This window comes from Lepus europaeus, chromosome 16, assembly GCF_033115175.1.
Source record: "Lepus europaeus isolate LE1 chromosome 16, mLepTim1.pri, whole genome shotgun sequence".
Taxonomy (NCBI): domain Eukaryota; kingdom Metazoa; phylum Chordata; class Mammalia; order Lagomorpha; family Leporidae; genus Lepus; species Lepus europaeus.
The window spans coordinates 41,662,214-41,683,633 of NC_084842.1; the positions used below are offsets into that span (position 1 = coordinate 41,662,214).

General features: G+C 52.0%; 1 protein-coding gene across 6 annotated transcripts in view; it reads left to right on the top strand.

Annotated features, from left to right (window-relative positions):
• The window catches only part of SLC25A37 (solute carrier family 25 member 37), a 38,690-nt gene extending 18,200 nt beyond the window's left edge, over positions 1-20,490 (top strand). For 3 of the 6 annotated variants that reach the window (XM_062212664.1, XM_062212667.1, XM_062212666.1), the window contains exons 2-4: positions 14,232-14,460; positions 16,396-16,452; positions 19,292-20,490. In XM_062212664.1, the coding sequence (XP_062068648.1) occupies positions 14,232-14,460; positions 16,396-16,452; positions 19,292-19,812 (807 nt within the window). In that variant the 3' untranslated portion in view covers positions 19,813-20,490. Of the gene's footprint in view, positions 1-4,584; positions 4,677-14,231; positions 14,461-14,494; positions 15,065-16,395; positions 16,453-19,291 lie in introns of those variants that run through there. The other 3 variants (XM_062212665.1, XM_062212668.1, XM_062212669.1) reach the window with 3 other exon arrangements.
• Positions 20,491-21,420: the final 930 nt, after the last annotated feature.

A 21,420-nucleotide genomic window follows, 5' to 3' on the forward strand; every position in this document is an offset into this window, starting at 1 on the left:
TAAGCAGACAAGCAAAAATCCTGCCCTCCCAAGTGTGATAGAAACCTCAGGAGTGAGTTATTTGTGCCAGGATTTTAGAGCCTGAAATACAGGGAGCTGTTGAGTATGAGAATTAAAAGAAAATTGTGGCAATTATCTTAACCTTTGAAAGTGTATGGTTATGTTAAGTACCTTTCAGTTATTAGACAACCAATCTCAGAAGTCCTTTCACCTTGCAAAACTAGAATCTGCCATTTTTTTTTTTTTTTTTAAAGATCTATTTATTTAAAGGAGAGGGTGAGAGAGATCTTCCATCCTCTGGTTCACTTCCTAAGTGGCCACAACCACCAGGGCTGGGTCAGGCTGAAGCTGGGAACCAGGAGCTTCTTCTAGATCTCCCGTGTAGGTGCAGGGGCCCAAGCACTTGGGCCATCATCCGCTGCTTTCCCAGGAGCATCAGCAGAGAGCTGAATCGGGAGAGGAGCAGCCGGGTTTCAAACTGTTACCCATATGGGATGCTGGAGCTGCAGGCAGTGGCTTTTCCTGCTGTGCAACAATGCTGGTCCCGAACTCTGCCTCTTAAATAACAAGTTCCTACCCCTTTCTCCCCAGCCCCTGAGAACCTCCATTCTACCTCTGTCTCCATGAACTTGATTCTAGGTACCTCTCACACATGGTGTCATATGGCTTTGTGCTCTGATGTCTGGCTTATTTTCCTCAGCATAATGTCCTTCAGGTTATATGTGCTAGAGCGTATGTCAGAATTTCTACCCTTGTTAAGGCTGGATAGCATTCCATTGTATGCATAAAAATATAGAAAGGCAGAGCAACAGAGATGTTGGGGGGAGGGTTAGCTTCATCTACCGGGTCACTCCCCAGATGGTTGCAATAGCCAAGTCTGGGCCAGCCACAGCGAGGAACTCAGTCTGGGTCTCCCACGTGGGTGGCAGGGGTCCAAGTACTTGAGCCATCACAGCTCCCTCCCAGAGTCCCCATTAGCACGGAGCTGGGCCCAAGAGTGAAGCTGAGATTTGAACCCAGGCACTGTGATACAGAGTGCAGGTGTCCTAGCTGAACCGGTGAACAAAGCAGAAGAGATCTCCTGTCCCCCCGGGCCCACATGCTGGTGGAAATCCATGTTACCAGCTGGAAGCTGCTGCCCAGGGAGGTGCAAGGATTGCGCAGAGTTCCTCAGTGACTTGCTGGAGGGGCTGTGACCTCCTGTCAGAGCAGGGCTCTGTCTGTTTACCATTCTCACGTTTGGGAGGATTGCCCTTGTTTGGCAAAGTGACATATATTTCCTGTAAACACGTGTGCCCTGTAGCAGATTCTTCCAGAATTGGCTTGCCTACAGCTATGGACGGGGCCAGCCCATCCTCCAAGGCCAGAGAGGGTATGCCAGAGATGGGTAGGACCCACAGAGGGGCCAGTCCTGTTGGCTGTTGCCTGAGGCCTGTTTGCCCACAGCTCAGAGGGGAGCAGTGGAGAGGGCCTTTCCCATTAGGGATGGGTGTGGCCACACCAGGCCTAGCAAAAGTGTCAGGGGATCTTCTCTTGACCAGGTCCTTCTCTTGACCTGGCCTGGATGTCAGCACCTGTCAGTCTGGGTCCTCAGAGTGGCCCTTGGCCCAAGCAGCCTGGCCAGGTGAGTGAGCTTCCCAGAGCACTTTTGTTTGGGACTCCAGGCGTTCATGTAAACTGATAGTGATTTCCCCTCCTTTCTAGCTCTCTGTCCAAGTTTCCTTTGTTGCATAATCAAGATTAAGTTAAGCAGAGCGGTCCGTGCATTTAGAAATGGTGAGCCAGGAAAGGTGAGTGTTGAGGGTCAGAATCCTGTAAGGGCTGCCGTGGGCAGGTGCATTGGCTCCTCTGGGCCTTGATTTGGCCTGTTTAGTGGGGTGGTGGAATGAAACGGTTGCTCAGGCAGGTGGTCATCCATGTGCAGTGTTCACGGTGGGTTTTCTTTTACCTGGGCTGGATCCGGAGAGTGACTCCTCATAACTAGTGAGAGTCTTAAGCAAGAATGAGTAAATATGTCATCTTTCTAGGAATTTGCTGTTTATCCCCCCCCCCCAAAAAAAAAAAAAACAGAAATAAAAGCAGTGAGCAAGCTATTGTTTGCCAGACCCCATGCGGAGGCTTTGCAAGTGTTGTTTCCTTCAATCCTCAGAGACTTTCTAGGAAGTGGATGCTATTACGAGACCATCTACAGATAAGCAGACTACTGGCTCCGAGACATCAAGTGACTTGCTTAAGGTCACACAGCCTTGTGTTTTCAGCTCTTGATAATGGCACATGTAGAGGGCAAGTTCTCTGTGCATTGTTGGGTGAATGGATGAACTTCGTGCCCCTTTCTCTCAGTGTTGCCCTGCTGCCCCAAGTCGTGTGTGTGGAAAGTCTCCCCTCAGCCTCCTCTCCCCACCCCACCCCCATTCCAGCTTTGGGAGCCTGGGCACTCACACAACCACTTCTTCATTAGCAAAGCAAGGTGGGAAGGCTCCTGGGTAGAGAATTCTGAAATTTCAACACAAGCTCACAGGGAGCCCCACTGGACCACACAGGACTGCAGAGCTGCTGCAGCTGCATGGGGAGCTGGGAGTGAGCTGTGCGTGGGGAGCGTTGGAACACGCCCCCGGCCCCTGGGCTGCCATCTCAGCCACACACAGGGAGGAGTGTCCTGCTCTGGGGTGGGTTGATGTGCTCTGTTGCACTCCCCGTAGACCCTTGGCTGGAATGGATTCCTCAGTGGGGCACCGTGAGGCTTGAGAGTGAGTTTGCCTGTGTTCCAGGAAAGTAGAACTCTCTTGGGGCTGAGACCTCTCTCGGGCTGGCCTCTGACATCTTGTCCTTACTTGTGAGTGGGTGTTTATAAGCCCATGACATCACGAGACTCGCTGAGTCATTGTGAGCCCTAAGTAACCCAGCAGTGGGCAGTGGGCAGCCTGACTATTGGAACATTCCAGCAAATTTTGACCCTGGCCTTCGAACATTGAGGGGGCACCAGCCCAGTCCTGCATGATGCCCCTACGTCCCCTGACCTTGGAGAGCAAGTGGTTCCAGCTCTTCTTCAGGATGGAGAATGAGTTTGTATTGAGCCAGCCACTACTGCCCAGTCCCATTGGGCACAAGTGGCAAAGCTGGTAGGGTTGTGGGATTGGGCAAAGCTGTATGACCTCCACAGGCCTGGGCTTGTGGCTTTGCCTTTGCCTCCTCTGCTTGCAGACTGGGCGTGGGCTGCTCCCTCTTCCCCGTGGTTGGGCAAGGTTGGGCTCGTGGGACATGGTGTGCACATGACCTAGCATGGCCATAAAAGCAAAGCATGTTCATGTTGGAGACCACCTGTGATCTCTTCATGCTCCTACTGTCGGCAGAGGTAGGTAGCTTAATGGTAAGAGCATGAGTCTGGAGCCCAGCCACCTCTGTGTTTTGTGACTTTGGGGCAAGTCACATAGCCTCTCTGTGGCCCACTTTCCCCATTTGTAAAGTGAGGATAGTTAACTGCTGATATAACTGTTTGTATTGTTATTATTTTGTAAATAGAAGCACTAAAGGCTCAGAGAAATGAATTGATTCATCCAAGGCCACGTGGTCTGTTCGTGTCAGATGCAGGACTAGAACCTGTGACCCAGCTCCCTGAAGGACAGATGGGTGGGAGTGATTGGCAGGTGCTTCAGGCTTCTGCTGCAGCCCAGTACTGTCTTCCCTATCTCCCCTTAAGGTCAGTAATTGCACCCATCACATCTTAGCCCTGTTATCTGGAATCCTGGGAATTTGCCCCACCTGGAGGGCAGAGACCCTGTAATCCTTTAGGGCGGAGTGTGGCCATCAGAGTGTGTCCTCTGTATCCTGGGCTTGGGCCAGGCAAGGATTCTTTAATCTTTCCCTTCCTCTGGCTAGAGGCTTTTCTAAAAACGAGGAGGAGACCAGGTCTGGCTCCTGGGGTCAGGGAATGTGCGAATGGCATCCAGGTGATGAGCTGCTGCCCAGGGTGTTGTGTGTTCAGGGCGTCAAGCTGTAATGTTACTCTGGTCTTCAGGGGTCTGTGGCTTTCGGGGGACGGGGCAGCCCATCAGCCAGCCCCATAGAGAGGACTTCTACTGCATGGGCCTGCTTCCCTCTCCCTCATATGGGTGGCCCACTTGTCTTCCTGCTGTGTGGCTTTGCATGGCTCACAGCCTGTCAGTGTCATGTGCAATATGTAACCCTGGGAAACACTTGACTATAAATTCCAAACTCCTTGCAAGGTATTCAGGGCCTCCTAGAGTCTAGTCCCAACCTGCCTTTCTTCCAGCAAATATTTATCGACCATCTAATGTTCCGGCTGCACTCCTAAGTCTGGCGCCGCCTCTCTACTGAACACTGACTACCGCATTCCCCGGCATGCCATCCCTTCTGGCCACCAGGTCCTCTTCTCCCAGGTATGCCAGATGGTTTACATCCCCGTCAGCCAGAATTGGTTTCTGCCTCTCTGTGCCCTATTTGCATTTTTTTTCCAACCCAAGTAACATATGCATGTAGTACAAAGAAAAGAACTGGTGTAGAAGGGACTGTAGTGACGGCTGTGTTTCCCACAGCTCGACCCACCATTCCTCTTTCTATGTGCAGCTCGAATGGCCCCACTTCTGGCCGCCTGCTCTCCTGGGACGTGATCTGGGACCTGAGTCCTTACACTCCTCCTGTGGCCTGTCCAAGGACAGGTAGGATTTGGTGCAGTGACTCTTTCCCTCGGGAGGCTGAGGACCTTGGTTTTTGCTGCTTGGATGGAGTTGGTTTTTCTCCCCAATGCATGATGGAAGCATTCCATTTAGTCTTGTGGCCCTTGGGAACTGCAATGGTTTCCCCCCCACCAAACATGCCTTTCTTAGTCTGTTTTCTGTGGCTAAAACAAAATATATGATGCTGGCTACATGATAAAGAGAAGAGGTTTATTCAGCTCACAGTTTGGGAGGTTGAAAGTCCAAGATCAGGCAACCCCAACTGTGAAGTCTCTGGTGAAGGCCCCCTTGGTGACATCACAACACGCTGATGACATCACCATGGTAGGCGGTGCAAGTGAGTGGGGGAGGTCACATGATGAGACATGAAGCCAGAGCTATTCCAGAGCCGGTCTTGCTCTTTCCATTTATTTCTTTATTTGAAAGGCAGAGTTACAGAGAGGCAGAGGCAGAGGCAGATAGAGAGGTCTTCCATCTGCTAGTTCACTCTCCAGATGGCCTCAACAGCCAGAGCTGGGCCGATCTGAAGCCAGGAGCCAGGAGCTTCTTCCAGGTCTCTCATGTGGATGCAGGGGCCCAAGGACTTGGGCCATCTTCCGCGGCTTTCCCAGGCACATTAGCAGGGAGCTGCATCGGAAGTAGAGCAGCTGGGACTTGAATTGGCATCCATATGGGATGCCAGCACTGCAGTGGCGGCTTTACCCACTGTGCCACAGTGCTGGACCCGGTCTTGCTCTTTTCTAACATCTCATTCTCTCGAGAGCTAACTTACTCCGAGAGACCAGCATTAATGTCTTTTGAGGGTAATGCCCGCAGTGATCTAACAGTCTTCTGACCTTCTGCTAGGTCCTACCTGTTAAAGGCTTCACTTCCTCAGTGGCGCCCCCTTGGGGACGAGTCTGCACCGTGAGCCTTTGGGGGATACCCTCAGACTGTCTCTGAACCCTAGACTTGCCCCTGGTGACCTTGCCGGTTTCTGGATTGTGTCCAGAAGAGTGAATGATGAGTCGCATGAATGATGGTCTCGGCCCACATTTCACAGTGACAGGTTGATCTGTAGGATGAATGGGTGTGAGCTTTCTGGAAGTTGGAACCTCCAGGGGACATAAGTGAGCAGGCAGAGGAGCCTCAAAGGTTCATTCTCTCTGTGTGAACCACTTCCTCCCACCAACCCCCAACAGCAGGGGACCTGAACACCAAGCCGAGGCCTCCTACAGGTGAGCAGGGAAATGGACCTACTTCTGATTTCGCTGGATGCTTCGCGTCCTCCATGTCTCGCTTCTTTGCCTTTTCTGGCTGCTTTTCCATTGAGCTGGCTCTTCGACTGGTTCTGAAGCAGCGATTCTCAGCAGGGGTTTTCAGAGTAAGCTTTGGAACCTGTGCGCCTGGAACTCCCCTTGTACTGTACCCCCTTGGGATACTGATGTGGGATCCTTCTCCTACAGCATTGTCCTTTATTTATTTATCTATTTGGAAGGCAAAGCAGCAGAGGGAGAGAGGGAGATCTTCCATTTGCTGGTGTACTCCCCAAATGGCCACAACAGCCAGGGCTGGCCCAGGCTAAAGCCAGGAGCAAGCAACTCCATCTGGGTCTCTCACATGGGTGGCAGGGACCCAAGTACTTGGGCCATATTCTGGTGCACATTAGTGGGGAGTTGGATAAAAGCAGAGTAGCTGGGGCTTGAACTGGTACTCTGCTTTGGGATGCCAGAGTTTCAAGTGGTAGCCTAATCTCCTGCCCCAGCCAGCATCCTCCTTTTCTGGGGGGAGAAGGGATGACTACCTTGGGGGAGTTTTCCTCCTGCTGGTTTCTAACCTTGAAGAGGACCAAATCTTCCTTTTTTTTTTTTTTTTTTTTTTTTTGTTTTAAATAATAGAATTCTTGGAGCTGGTTGTAAGCTTTCTTATTTTTTTTTTTTAAATTATTTATTTATTTGAAAGGCAGAGTAACAAAAAGTCAGAGGTATGTAGAGAGAGGTCTTCCATCCACTGGTTCACTCCCTAGATGGCCGCAATGGCCAGAGCTCCATTGATCCAAAGCCAGGAGCCAGGAGCTGCTTCTGGGTCTCCCACGTGGGTGCAGGGGCCGAGGCACTTGGGCCATCTTGCACTGCTTTTCCAGGCCATAGCAGAGAGCTGGATTGGAAGTGGAGTAGTCGGGATTCGAACTGGAGCCCATCTGGGATGCTGGCACTGCAGATGTCAGCTTTACCCGCTATGTCACAGCGCTGGCCCCAAATCTTCCTTCCAAATGTGTCTGCAGAGTTTCTTCTCTGTGTGTGTATTTTTGACCACTTGGCAGATGCTAAAAAAAAAAAAAAAAGGAAAAGGATGTTATTTGGGTCCCTGAACCGTGAATAAACGTAAATGTACCTCTGAGAGCTGCGAATGTCTGGTTGCCGTAGCCCTGGTTAATGGATGGGTGGGAGTGGTACAGGCTGGTGTCCTTGTGTACCACTGGTGGTGACTTTGCATGGTTTTCCAAGGGCCATGCTGTGGAAAGCCCCAGTGAGAGCCTGTCTTCCACAGTGAGCGTGGCGGGGGAGTGGTTTCCCAGTGGGGCACCCTGGTGGGCTGGAGCTGGGAGCGTCGTGCTGCTCCTTGCTGTGGTGTGGGTTCTTGCATGGTAGTGTGCCTTCTGAGCATTCTGGAGGGTGAGGCAGGGCCTTCCAGTGCCTCAGCAATGATTGTGGCTTCTCTCAGGCCCAGTGCCATCAGAGCCCCTTTCCTCCTGGCCTCTGCGCTGTGGTGTTTCCGGGCGGGGAGGAGGGACGTCTTTGGACCTGTCGTGGGTGGTGGTTGATGGGAGCGCTGTCTGCAGCACTAACCCCGAGGAGAAGGCAGTGAGCGCCGTGGATGGGCCCAGGGCACAGCCAGAGGACTGCAGGATGGTGAGGCTTGGGAAGTAAGGAGGGGCTGGAGTTGGGCCCTGCAAGCCTGGCTCCGGCATGCCGCTGTGATTGCATTTGGTGGCTGTCACTGCTCCCTGGCACAGTTGGTAGACAGGATGGACTTCAGCTTACCAATTTGATTTCTGGTTCTGAAGCAGATGCTGGACGGCAGGGCTAATGCTATTTGCCGTTTTCCTAGTGCTCGTCGGGATCACAGCTTGCTGGGCAGCCATGCGTTTGTTGTTGGTTTGCACCGTGGTCTGGGAGCCCTGTGCAGGCACCTCCCTACGCTGTAGCTGCCTCCTACCAGGCTCAGTGTAGGAGCACAGCATGTGTGTCGATTTTGCATTGTCCTCTCTGCATTCCAGAAGCGCCCCCTGAACTTTGAACAGGGACAGTCGTTTTATTTTTGCGAAGCTGAGAAGGGAGGGTAGGGAATCCTCGGCTGTGTCTAGGTCAGGTGACCGGGTGCGGGAGGCCTCCTCTCCTCAGCAGCGAGCTCTGAGTGCGCTCTCCCAGGCTCAGCCCCTTTTCTTTCCTGGTCCTGGGCTCAGACCTGAGGATTCTTATCCACAGGGTCTTGGGCAAGGCACTGTGCTCCTGGGGCCCCCAGTTTCCCATCTGAAAACGCAAGGGTTGGGCCAAGTGCCCTCCCTCCCCGGGCCCTCATAGCTCCTGTTGTTACATGATCCTGAGAGCTCACCTGCGACTACAGAAAACACATTTTCCACTCTCCCTCCTCCCTCCTCCCCTCAAGGAGACAACAGGCCAGCAAGCGGCCTTTCCTGTTTTGTCATCTTAGGGGAGACTCTCAGAAAGGGGCTGACGCACTCTAGCCTTGCTGGGAGTTCGTGGAGCCAGTTCAGTGCATGTTTGCCTCATGGCGCCTGAGCCCGCCTAAGGCATCACAGTCCTAGGCCTGGAGGGGCCTTGCTCAGGCCACACAGGGAGACCCCAGGTACCTTGATTTCTGGGCCATCGCATTTGCCTCCTTCCTGCCCCTTGGAGAGTTGGACAGGGATCCTAGCAGGATGCTGGAGAACCACAGAGCCCTCTACAGAAGACTCATCTGCTGTTGGCCGCTCCTTGCTGCGCAAGGGTGCTAGCTATGAACCTGTGGCTGCTGTCAGGGATTCTGGGCTGGGGAAGGGGGCCAGTCTTTCTGACCCCTGGGTGTTCTCTGCACTTCCCACCTCTGGGCTTCAGGTTGGCCTTGGCTACAGCTCTGTTTTCCCAAGTGTGCTCTGCAGAGTGCAATGGGTTGCTCAAAAAGACTTGGCTGCCAGAGAGGAAGGTTCAGGAAGTGCCCTGTTAAACCTGGTTAACAGGTTTCTTTCCTGCTGTGCTTCCCAGAGCCTTCTATGTGCTGAATGTGCTAGGAATCCCCAGGAGGCCAGGACTAAAATGCACACGTGGTAACGGAGTGTAAGGGAAACGGGAGAGCCATGGGCTCAGCCCTGGGCAGGAACTGAAACCCAGACAGGAAAAGCGATTTGTGAAATTCTCTGTCTCCTGGTGTGTGTGTGTGTTTGTGTGTATGTGTGTGTGTCTTGTTATTTTTAGTCTCTGCCGTCTCTTGGTGTATCCTGATTCGTTTCCTTTTTCTTCCTCTCCATCCCACTCCCCATCTCCCCATATTTGGTATTTTTAAATATATATATAGTAAAATATATATAACACAGTTTGCCACCATAATCATTTCTAAATGTACAGTTCATTCATGTTGTGCAACCTTCACTGCATCCTGCCATTGAGCTCTGTTCTTGCAAAACCGAAGCTCTGACCCCATAGAACAGTACCTTCCCGTAACGGGCAGCCCACGTTCTGCAACCGTCTCCGTGAGTCTGACGGCTCTGGGTGTTATGGGCCTGGATGTCCTCCTCTTCATTCCAGATTCTTGTCCTCACAAAGCACAGGCATCTAGTGCACAAGTGAGGGCGGGTTTGATTGAAGAGAAGACATACATTCACGTGTATCCCTCCCGGTGAGAGGGCCTTGAAGACAGAGTCGGGAGGAAGCCCGAGCAGGGGCAGGAACGGGAAAAGGGCCCCTCCCACGTTATCAGCCTCTTTTATGACATAGAAGGTGGAGCCTGGGTGGAGTTTAGTGTGCATAAGGCTTGCGTAAGGCTTTCTGGATTTTCATGGCACTCCACGTGGAGTTTAACTTCCATGTGGCCATTATGGCGTCTCCTCATTCCTGGTCCAGGATGAGGCACAGGTGCATCACGGGAAAGTGGGTGTACTGGATTGACTGCTAACGGGTGGAGTTGCAGTGCAAGGCTGGCAGAAATTCTAGCTCATCTACTCCTATCTAGCTCCCTGTGTGGTTGCCCCCCCACCCCCTTTTAAAGATTTATTTATTTATTTGAAAGAGTAACAGAAAGAGAGGGAGAGAGAGAAAGAGAAAGTTCCATCTGCTAGTTCACTTCCCATATGGCTGCAACTGCCAGGGCTGGGCCAGATGGGAGAGAGGATCCAGGAGCCTCGTCTGGGTCTCCCACATGGGTGCAGGGGCCCAAGGATTTGGGCCTTCTTTCACTGTTTTCCCAGTACCTGCAGGGAGTGGGATTGGAAGCAGAGCACCTGGGACTTGAGCCGGCGCCTGTATAGGATGCCAGTGTTGCAGGCAACAGTTTAAGCTGCTGTGCCACAATGTCAGCCTCTCCATCTTTGCCTTATGACTGGCTGACTTCACGCAACACAGTGTCTTCCAGGTCCATCCGTGTTGTCACATATGTCAGAATTTCCTTCCTTTTGAAAGACTAATATGCCACTCTAGGGGTTTAATACCAATATCACATTTTGTTTATCCCTTCATCCCTCTAGGCTTCCACTTGCCCCTGACTTTTCCTGCTTTTCTGGTCCACAGGCAGATGGAGTGTGCCACTGTCGTTTTGATGTTTCCTAGCCAGTTACTGAAAAGCAAAAGAGACTAAGATGATGATCATCTCTGGCCACTCCTGTGTCACTTCTTCCCTCCTTGCCTCTGACCTCTCTCCTAGGGTTGCTGCAGGCTTGGTCACACACAGTTTCTTCTCCCACACTCTTCTTGGCACCCTGAGCAATCTGTGCCCTTCTCTTAAACACTGTCCTTGCATTTCCATCTCTGCGTCCTGGGGCCTGAGCTCAAGTGGGTGCTCCAAGCAGGCAGGTGGGAGATGGGCTGGTGCTGCAGGACTAATGAGGCTTTGGCCCCAAACTTGGCCCAGCGGAGACTTGATGGACTTGACCCTCCTCCATGCTCCTGGGCTGCTTGCTGACTCTGCCCCAGCTGAGTGTGGTTAATGTGGCTGCTCCTGAGTGGATCTCTCCTGAGGGCCCTGAGGGTGCAGAGAGACCCAGCTGTTCTTTTCTGCTCCAAAGGAGGATGGTGCATTTTGGCTTAAGCCAGCTGCTCCTCCCCTGGTTTAGAAAGGGGAGGGGGTCAGCAATGATGGGGTGCCCTTCTGCGAGTTTGTAAAGGAGAGACCCTCCTAGTGATGTCACGGATGGGAAGGGTAGGCAGGGACAGCCATTATCGGCCACCAGCCTATGCCAGGTGTTTCCCAACGGCTCTCTGGGGGGTTGTAACAGAATCGGTAGGCCACGTCCCAAGGTTGAGGAACCTGCTCAAGGCCCCAGAGCTGGAATTCAGACCAGTGAGCTCAGGGTGAGTGGCTGTGAAGTCGCGCTACCAACCCAGGCTTCCTGCCCTGCTTGCGTCTGTACCTTGCACTCTCCCCAGTCCCTACCCCCTCGCGGATCCAGAGGGCGATCCCTGACTGCCAGGCTGGATGGAGGATGTTACTAGAAAGTGCTCGGCCCGGAAGGGACCTAAATGGCCATCTCGGTTCTCCAAGCTGAGCGATGAGCAGAATCATCTGGGGAAATAAAAACAGAAAGAGTTTGAACCAGCAGGTTTGGGGCAGTGTGCACGGATGAGTATTTTTAGTTTCCCAGGTGGCTCAGATAATAAGCAGTTCTCAGATCCTCCCTGTCAAGTTCAAGCCTGGGACACTGGGGACCAAGGAGATGAGACATCATGGCTGAGGCCACCATCAGGTCCAGGGTTCTCTATGCTTTCTCACCCTCACCCCCACCCCCCCAGCTTGCCCTGCTTGGACCCAAGGAGGCCCTTCAGCTCCAGGCAAACCTGGCAGGACCCCGCCCAGAGGAGAAACCAGAGGAGGCTTGGAACCAGAGCTTCATCTGCCCTACAGAAGGGCTTGCTGCTGCCCTTCCCCAGGGAACGGGGGTCTCTTCTCTGGAAGGGCACTGACAGGAGCCAGTTGTGTCCAAGTTAGGCCCCCAGGGTCAGGCTGCCTCAGCCCTGCCCATGGCTAGCAGGTCACACCCAGGCTTGAGAAATGCAGTGAAATGCAGACTTTGTTTCATAGGAGAGCTCTAGGGAAAGGGTGACAGCAAGGACGGGTGAGTCTGAGAAACTGTGGCTCATGTGGGGGTGGGGGTGGGAGGTTGAGACACAGTACCGCACCCTTTACCCCAGTTGGTAGTGTAAGTCACGTTTGTTTGTTCATTCATTCATTCAACAAATATGTATTGGGCCTCTAGGATTAGTACATGTTACTTAGCATTGGAGATTTGCTGTGAATAAGACAAACAACTCCTGCCTCTCCTGCCTTCATGGGGCTTAGACCACTGGCGGGTTAGATCCTGGTACCGTGTCACTTAATCTCAGCCAGTCACCTTCATGTAGCCCCTGGATGAATCCCTAACTGCTGCTGGCAGTGGTGCTCATCAGCTCATGTTATCCTGTGCAAGTTTCTCGAGCTAGAGAAATTAACCAGTGTGCCCAGGGGCACACCTTGAGTAATGGGGCTGAGCTCAGTGCCAGTTTTCTTTGGTGCCGAATCCTGGGTTCTTCACCAGCACGTGGTGATACATTCAGGCACATCATGGTAGGGACTGAACGGAAGAAAAAGCCAGGTACAGCACGAAACTTTATTGGCTCTAAAACTTGAGCAGTTTCAAGTACAAATAGAGAACTCCTGCCATTTCCCAAGGAGCAGTTTTGCCTCCTGCTTCCCAGAGTGAAGGCCTTGTGCTGGGTGCACTTCAGGGCTTCCAGACGACGGCCATGCAGGCACTAAGCAGAAGCGTCCTGGCCGCGACTCAGGTGTCCCTTGGTTGGCGCCTTCACTTGCTTCTCTCTCCTTCATCTTGTTTGCTTATGATGTATCCTCTGATTAAACTGCTGATGTGGGCGTTTGGGGAGTGAACCAGTGGGTGGAAGTTCTCTCTCCCTCTCTGCTTTTTGAATAAATAACTCCTTTTTGAACAATTCCTTCCCAGAAACACCTAGACAGGTGTTTGATCAGATATCTAGTTACTGTGGCCCAGCCAGATTGGTACCTGAAATTAACCACCCCACTTACCTACTCAAGTGGCTGTCACACCCGGGTGGTGGGATAGGGCTCTGGCAGAGGGGGGAAAGCCAGTGTCTGCCTCAGGGAGATGAGACTTTGCACAGGAAAAATGGAGAGCAGGACCCGGTAGCTTTGGGTGCTGACTTGTGAACATGTGTATAGAGGTGTGTGGCTGGTGAGGGCTGGAGGTTTCAAGGTAGGGACTGAACAGGAGTGTTCAGAACACGGAGAGCTCAGCTCAGTGAGGACAAAGACGACTTCAGAGCCACCACAAGGTGGTGGTAATATAGCTCTCGCTCTCCTCCTATGGGTTCCGCATCTGTGGCTTCAACCAGTCATGCATCGGGAAGTATTAAAAAACGGTGTCTGTGCTGAACATATACAGCCTTCTTTTTCTTGTTATTATTGTTTGAACAATACAGTGTAACTGTTCTTTACATAGCATTTATATTGTGTAAGGTATTGACATCTAGGGATTATTTAAGGTATATAGGAGGGGCTGGTGTTGTGCACAGTGAGTTAAGCCACTGCCCGGGACACGTGCATCCCGTATTAGAGTGAGCGGGATCAAGTCCCGTGTCTGCTTCTGATCCAGTTTCCTGCTGATGGTTCCTGGCAGGCAGCAGCTCATGCCCCAAGTACCTGGCTGCCTTCTATGTGGGATGCCAGACTGAGTTCCTGACTCCTGGCTTCGGCCTGGCCCAGCCCTGGCTGTTGGAAGCATTTGAGAAGTGACCCAGCAGATGGAAGACCATCTCTTTTTTTCCATCTGTTGCTCTGCCTTTTAAATAAATAAAAGCAAACAACAAAATAGAAGTATAGCAGTAGGTATACCTAGGTTGTATGCAAATACTGCAGCACTTTGTCTAAGGGGTTAGGCATCCGCAGGTTCTGGTCCCCTGCAGTGCTCAGGGAGGACTCCCCATGTGTGGAGTGTTTGTACAATGCTTTGCTTTGCTGCTGCTTGTTGACTTAATTCAGAGCCCCAAGGCTCAGAGAGGTTGAGGGATCCATCTGAGGCCACAGAGCGGGGCGGAGTGAGGATTTCCTACTCCACACTCCGCTCCCCGTCTCCTCGTCCCTCCCCCTTACTGGACATGATGGAATCTAGGAGAATGCCCGCAGAGGGAGAGCAGGAGGGGTGGCCTCTAAGAGGGTGGCAGTTGGATGAGTGCTGCTCACCAGGAGGTCCTGTGCAGCCGTGAACGCGGCTGTTTTCTCTCTCTCTGGGTCCTCATTAACTCCTCCGTTTGGTCTTCTCTTCTCACTCTCCCGCAGACGCGAATGCAGAGTTTGAATCCGGATCCCAAAGCCCAGTACACAAGTATCTACGGAGCCCTCAGGAAAATCATGCAGACTGAAGGCTTCTGGCGGCCCCTGCGGGGCCTCAACGTGATGATGATGGGCGCAGGGCCGGCCCACGCCATGTATTTTGCCTGCTATGAAAACATGAAAAGGACTTTAAATGACGTTTTCAACCACCAAGGAAACAGCCACCTAGCCAACGGTATTTTGAAAGCGTTTGTCTGGAGTTAGAAAGTTCTCTTCTTCAACACATCCTACCCCGAGCTGTTCCTCCCCGTGGCCCCAGCAGCCTTACGCCTCGTCTTCGGCACGCTTGCTCATGAATAAGGAACTCTAGAGGCGTGTGTGCACACGCACCCCTGCACACGCGCACATGCACACACAACACACATGCACGCACACACATGCTTTTTTTTTTTTCCTGTGCCCCTCCACTCTCTGGAGCCTGGGGCAAAGCAGTGACAAGTGACAGAGGTGTTTCTGTTTTTGTTTTTGTTTTTTTGATTGTCATTGTTGTGTGGGTTCTTTTTTTTTTTTTTTTAAACATACAAAAGCAAGTAATGATCAGACCTCTTTAAAAAAAAACCACACAAAACAAATAGAAACAAAACTTTTGAATACTGGATTCAAAAAAAAAAAAAGTGATCTGGACAGCTTCTTTGAGACTATTTAAAAACTGGCACAACAGGTCTCTACAACACCAAGATCTAACTGAGCTTTAAAAGGTCAAGAAGTTTTATGGCTGACAAAGACTTGCGCCAGTGCCCGCTTTCAGGAGATTTGGGAATCCTACCCCATTCTCTTCCGTGTGTCTGAGTCTCATCTCTCATCTCTCTGCAAGCAAGGGCTGACATAGTTTTGTTGTTTGGAGGGAGAGGAGCGGGTGGGGGGTTGCGGACGGCAGCAGCTCTTACATAAGGCGTGTCTCCAGCTGGGCCAGCCTGAGCGCCTGTGTCCCCCGGGGTCGGGTGGACGTGGCTGCTGTTGGCTTTGCATTTATCTGTGGGTACGGAATGGGAATGCATGCTCTCCTTTTGACAAAATTCGTTTTTCAGCAATGGAGGGCTACGCGTGACCAGCCATCATCTTGTCCCTTCTCTTTTTGTTCTGCTCAGACCCTGAAAGCGTCCCTCCTGTCACAAACCTTGGCTCTGTGACAGTCGGCCCTTTGTGGCATTTACGGAGATGGTCGCTAAGAGCCGTGCCCTGCGGGTCTCCCGAGTCTGTGACACTGGGACCCTGCCTTTGCCGAAACCGCCTTACGTAATGGCGTAGCTCCTCCGAGGGGGGTCGGCAGGACCCGGCTCATGCCAAGCGCTGCCCTGGGGCTGTTGCGGCAACATCGTGGTGGGCCCTGGGGTTCTGTTCTGGCTTTTCTGGAAATAATTACAAGTGTGTGTGCAGGGGGAGGAGGGGGCTGCTGTCTGCCTTTCTGGAGTTATCCTGGTAACCCGCCCATCTTCCCGCGGTCATGTTAATTACCAGGCAGCGTCACCGCAGAGGGAGGAAGTGCAAAGCAGAGAACAGAAGTCCAGGCCTGATTGAGGCTTCCGGGGTTCCTGGTGCTTGCAGCCAGGCCAGATGAGGACCCCGAGATGGGGGTCTGTCCCCCGTGAGACCCCTCCTAGCTTTGCAGCCGTACCCTGGAGATGAGTCACTTTCAGATCTTCCTGACGCTCTTACCTGTTTCCTTTAAAAGGGCCTGGATTTTAACTACGGAATTTTCTCAAAAGATTTCTCTTGTGTTTTTCCCCTCTCAGCCCTCTACATGATACTTAGCCCCTTTGATCTCCTCAGCTTAAGGGCAGAGTGAGTTAATCTGTAGACAAAGGTGAGCTTAAGAGACAATTAAAATCTAGACGGTGGCTCGGTGTGCGGTTTCTGGGTATCCTCCAGCGTGAGCAGGTCTAGTCTTTTCCCAGGGTTGACTACCAGAAACCAAAGGAGGTTTCTACAGAATTTGAACACGGGTAATTATGGCTGTGTTAACCCTCCCCGTTCCTGCCCAGTGTTCCCCGGCCTCCTTGGGGTTTAAGCAGCCAAATTTGCAGTTCAGCATTCCATCTGATTTTAGGTTCCAGGATCTTCCTCAGCACACCCGGTTCCAGAGGGTAATTTTCTGGAGTTTGTTTTGCAGGGATAGCTGGGAGTATGGCCACCCTGCTCCACGATGCAGTAATGAATCCAGCAGAAGGTAATGTCCCATGGTCCCAGGGAGGGCCAGGCGGGGATGTGCAGAGGGGCGAGAGGAAAGAGTACGGACGGGAGGACAGAAGTGGGCAAGGGACTCCTGGTTCCCAGCCAGAGCCAACAGAAGAATTGAATTCTGTATTACATTCCCGACGGCCTCACGAGGCCCTGAGCGTGTGAGCCCTGTGTTCTTCCTGTTTTTGTTAGCAGAGCGAGCTACTTAACTGTGGTCCTCAGACTGGCAGGCAGCTTCATGGAAGGTGTCAGAAAGGCTAATTGTCCTGATTGGATCATTGAATTATATCCACACAGCCACACGCACACAGGTGTCGGAGTAGTGCACTCTACCCCATAAGTATGTGGCATTATTGTGTGTCAATTAAACATGAAAAGTTTTTTTTTAAGATTTTATTTATTTATTTGAAGAAGTTAGAGAGAGAGAGCAATGTTTCATCTGCTGATTCACTCCCCAAATGGCCGCAATGGCTTGGGGCTGGGCCAGTCTGAAGCCAGGAACCAGGAGCTTCATCTGGGTCTCCCACATGGGTGGCAAGGGGCCCAGGGACTGGTAACGTCCTCTGCTGCTTTCCAAGGCACATTAGCAGGGAGCTGGATTAGAAGCAAAGCAGCTGGGACTCGAACTAGTGCCCGTATGGGATGCCAGCTACATAGGCAGTGACTTAACCTGCTGCACCTCAGTGCTGGACCCAGAAATACTAATTCTTCTGCCCTCCTGCAGGTTTCCTGAATCAGAATCTCTGGGCATAGGGACTGGGGATGTGTTGTAACAAATTCTTTGTGATTATTTTTCCGTGCTTTTGCATCACTATGAAGCCTGTGTGTATATGTCTTGCTCACACACACACCTGTTCCTTGTTCTTTATCAACCTGAGACAAATTTAGGGGGAACCCACCAGGGACCATTCATTAGAGTTTGTGTTCAGTTTACCTTCTTGTTTTTTTTGTCCTAATTTGAGGTGATTATGGTAAATTCAAACATATACAAATGCAGAGAGAATAGTATTGGGAATTCCCTGTGAATCCATCATTCTGTTTCAAAAATTAACACCTAGCCATGTTAACTGTTTCTTCCCCCTTTGGGTTTTGGGCACATATCAAGCCTACCCCAGCTGCGCAGACTTGCATTCTGGTAGTTGTTTCTGTGTCCGAGTGTCCTTAGCTGGCTCAGCTCTGAATATCAGGACAGCGTGAGGCTCAGTGCTGTTCTCTGCAGCTCTCTCCCGACACATTTTCCCCCAACCTGATGGCCAGAAGCGGAAATTAGAGAAAAGAGTTTCAACATTTTAAGTCTGGTGTTTTAAGTTTGCTCTTGCCTTTTAAGGCTAAAACCTCTTACTTGGTCTCGGCTGCCTCTGTCCTGGTAGACAGTGGACACATTGCACCCTTGGTGGGGTGCGCTGGGAGGAGTGGTGTGGAGCCTTTGTCTGCTGGGGCCTGGGGTTTACCGGCTAGATGGACAGGTGGAGGCTCTAGCTCCTTTGGCCTTGGCTTCTGTGTGCCGTGAGTGTGCCAGAGCCTCATCTTCTTTCAGTGTTTCCTTAGAAAGTAGAGAACTCTGGTGGCCCGTGTTGTCTTTCTCAAGAGCTGTGGCTTTGTTAAGTAAGTTTGCCTGTCTTCATGACTGTTTATGATCAGGAGAGATGTTTGTAGGGAGGCAGGGGAGGGGAGGAGACCCCTCCAGGAAGTAGTTCAGACTCATGTATTACAGAGTTCCCTTGACATCTTCTGGAGAGTGGTTCTAGGACAAGCCCCTTCCAGAAAGTGGCCTAGTATTTGCGTTTAAGCCACCCACATTGTCCCATGGGTTACATGTGATACCTAATAACATGTAAATGCTATGTAGATATTATTAGACTGTGTTTTAGGCACTAATAACAAGCAGAAGAGTCTGTATGTGTTCAGTAGACCAGCAGTTGTTCCCCCAGATATTTGCCCTCTGAGGTTGGTTGAATCTGTGATATGGAACTGGCAGACAGAGAGGGCCACCAGGATGAGGCTTGGACTTCTCTTTATTTGGTGATTCAGGCTGGGATGTGGCCAATGACCCGTTAGTCCATGTTAACCAAGCAAGAGTTTTGTTTTTGTGTTTTTTAAAGGAAATTAAAAAAAAAAAAAAACCCTCAACTCCTCCCTCTTAGCTCCTTGTCATTATGACTGATTGATTTATTTGAAAAGCAGAGAACATTGTGTGGATTCACTTGGCAAGACTTGGGCACCCTTGCAACTCTTAAGTCCGAGGGACCACAGTTAGCTCCCGTTTGTCTCATGGCCCGTAAACTACCAGTTACTTGGAGTTTGCAAAGTCAGGGTCTGCCTTGGAGATTGTCACTGAATTTGGGCAGATGTAATTCTAGTGTCCGTTCACCTTCAGAGGTGCAGCCCCTTGGGAATATGCAAGAGGCCACACTTTCAGGTGACGTGTGAAGGATCGGGGAGGGCAGAGGCAGCAGCCCAAAGCGGTAGGGTTCCCACCTGTGGTGGGTGCCAGCCTCTGGGAGATCCAGTTTGCCCAGGGAGCCTGAAGTGGCTGCCTGGTTGGAGCCACCTGCCACGAGGTTCTGGCAGGAGACGCTGAAGGAAGTCGCCACCTCCCTGGCGCTGGGCCTCTGCAGGCAGAAGTGGAGTTGTGTGGTGGGGCTGCCCGGAGCTGGCCCTCCGTGGCTGCGTGGGCTGGGGCTGTGTGTGCTCGCTCTTTGGGACCTCTTACTGGCGTGTCTAACATGCTTGTTTCTCTTTATGGCCTGGCTTCCCATTGCACTCCGACCTGGGGTGTGGCCAAACCCAACCAACTGCCCACTGCCCGCCCCGCGCCCCGCCAACAGTTGTGAAGCAGCGCTTGCAGATGTACAACTCGCAGCACCGGTCAGCCCTCAGCTGCGTCCGGACGGTGTGGAGGACCGAGGGGTTGGGGGCCTTCTACCGGAGTTACACCACGCAGCTGACCATGAACATTCCCTTCCAGTCCATCCATTTCATCACCTATGAGTTTCTGCAGGAGCAGGTGAACCCTCACCGGGGCTACAACCCACAGTCCCACATCATCTCAGGCGGGCTGGCGGGGGCCCTGGCCGCAGCCGCCACCACCCCGCTGGACGTCTGTAAGACCCTCCTCAACACACAGGAGAACATGGCGCTCTCCTTGGCCAACATCAGTGGCCGGCTGTCAGGCATGGCCAACGCCTTCCGGACGGTGTACCGGCTCAACGGCCTGGCTGGCTACTTCAAGGGCATCCAGGCCCGGGTCATCTACCAGATCCCCTCCACGGCCATCTCCTGGTCCGTCTACGAGTTCTTCAAGTACATCCTCACGAAGCACCAGCTGGACAGTCGAACTCCATACTAACGGGCCGGGCTGTGGGAGGTGATTCCAGAATCTTTTACTCTCCAAAGGCTTCGCCTGCATGCTTCCGTTCCCTCCCCTCACACCCAGATCCTTTGTGCAGGTGCGCCCCGCCCTGTGGGCCTTCCGAGCTCCCTGATGCCTTAGAGAGCGGGGAGGCCGGGGCAGCCGCTGACCGGGAGGCCGTCCGCAGGGCCATCGGAGGCGGCGGTGGTGGAGGGCCGGCAGGATTGTGGAAGGGGAGTGAGGAATGGCTTTTTCTCTTCCTCCCCGACAAAGTGTAGCTTTGCTGCTTCACTGTGGCAGTCTCCCTCCTACACCCTTAGATCACGCAGGAGGGGAGAAGATGCACAGTGACTAAAATCATTAAAGAAAACAGAAGTTTTTATGTATATAAAAGTTCCATTACACAGTCTAAAATAGATGGATAATGTTTATCCTTTATTTTTCTACGTAGGAGATTTTGAATTTGTGTGTGTGCTTGTGAGTGGCTACGGCTAGTGTTGCAGCTGGGACTAGCGAGCTGCTGGTGAAGCTAGCAGGGCTGAATGCTTCCGCCGGGTTGCTTACCTAAAAGGGCACCGACGTAAGAAATCGGTGACTGCGGCCTGAAGTTGTGTTCAGCCCCCTCCTGATGGAAATTTCACTTGAATGTAAAATAATAAATAAGTTTATATTTTGGATTTTCTGTTTTCATGAGGTAAAGAAAGGTATGTTGAAAAAATAATACTATTCTGTGACTCGCAGCTGCTTTTTATTTTCCTTTCTTTTGTCCAGTCACCTTCACGTGCCTTTTCCCTTTGCTCTCCTGAAATGTGCAGGACCAAGGATTGGGTGTTTTCTCCTGCTGTATACACACGCATGCACATGTGCTGGACTGTGGGGTTGCCCAGAGTGGGAGGGTGGTGGGCCTAGGAGCATGAGGGGCGCGGAGACCCTTGCCCAGCTCCTTGCGAGTGACATGCGTGTACGTTGCCCTCGGTCAGCACTTAGAAGTCCTTGACAGGCCAGCATTTGGCTCCTTGCTGAGCAGGTAATTGGGATAAATCCCCTCTTTACCCCAGGACTCAGTCTGCATCACCCTTGTAATTCAGGCACATTAGACAACGTGGCCTATGTGGGTTTTTACTAACCCGGAAGTGGAGGATCTCTTGTATTTGCCCCCTGCCCTGCCTTACACATTAATTCCTCCATCCTGCTCTCTTTCTGCATGGTGATGGAGCCAGGCCCTCCAGCCAGGGCCCTGCTGCTTCAGTCTGGCCTGGGTGCTCCTGTCCCGTCCAGATGTTGCCTCCCTTACTCCTTGTTTTCTGAGATAGTGCCCACTAAGGCCTGTTCCTGCTCAGGGAGAATATGAGCGCATTTCCTCTGGCCACAGTGCTTCGTGTGCTGTCCTACTACCACCCCGGGGAAGACGGGATGGCTTCACTGGATGGTTTCCCTTTGGGGCTCTCGCCAGCATCTGTCTTTACAAACAAGTGGAAGCACATATGTCTGTGCCTACTTTGGTGGGCTTGCTCCTGTCTTGCCACCACAAGCAGCCATCTGTCCGTGGGTGCATCTCCCTGGGGAGGCTCAGACCTTGGCTCCTTTGGGTGATGTGACTACCTA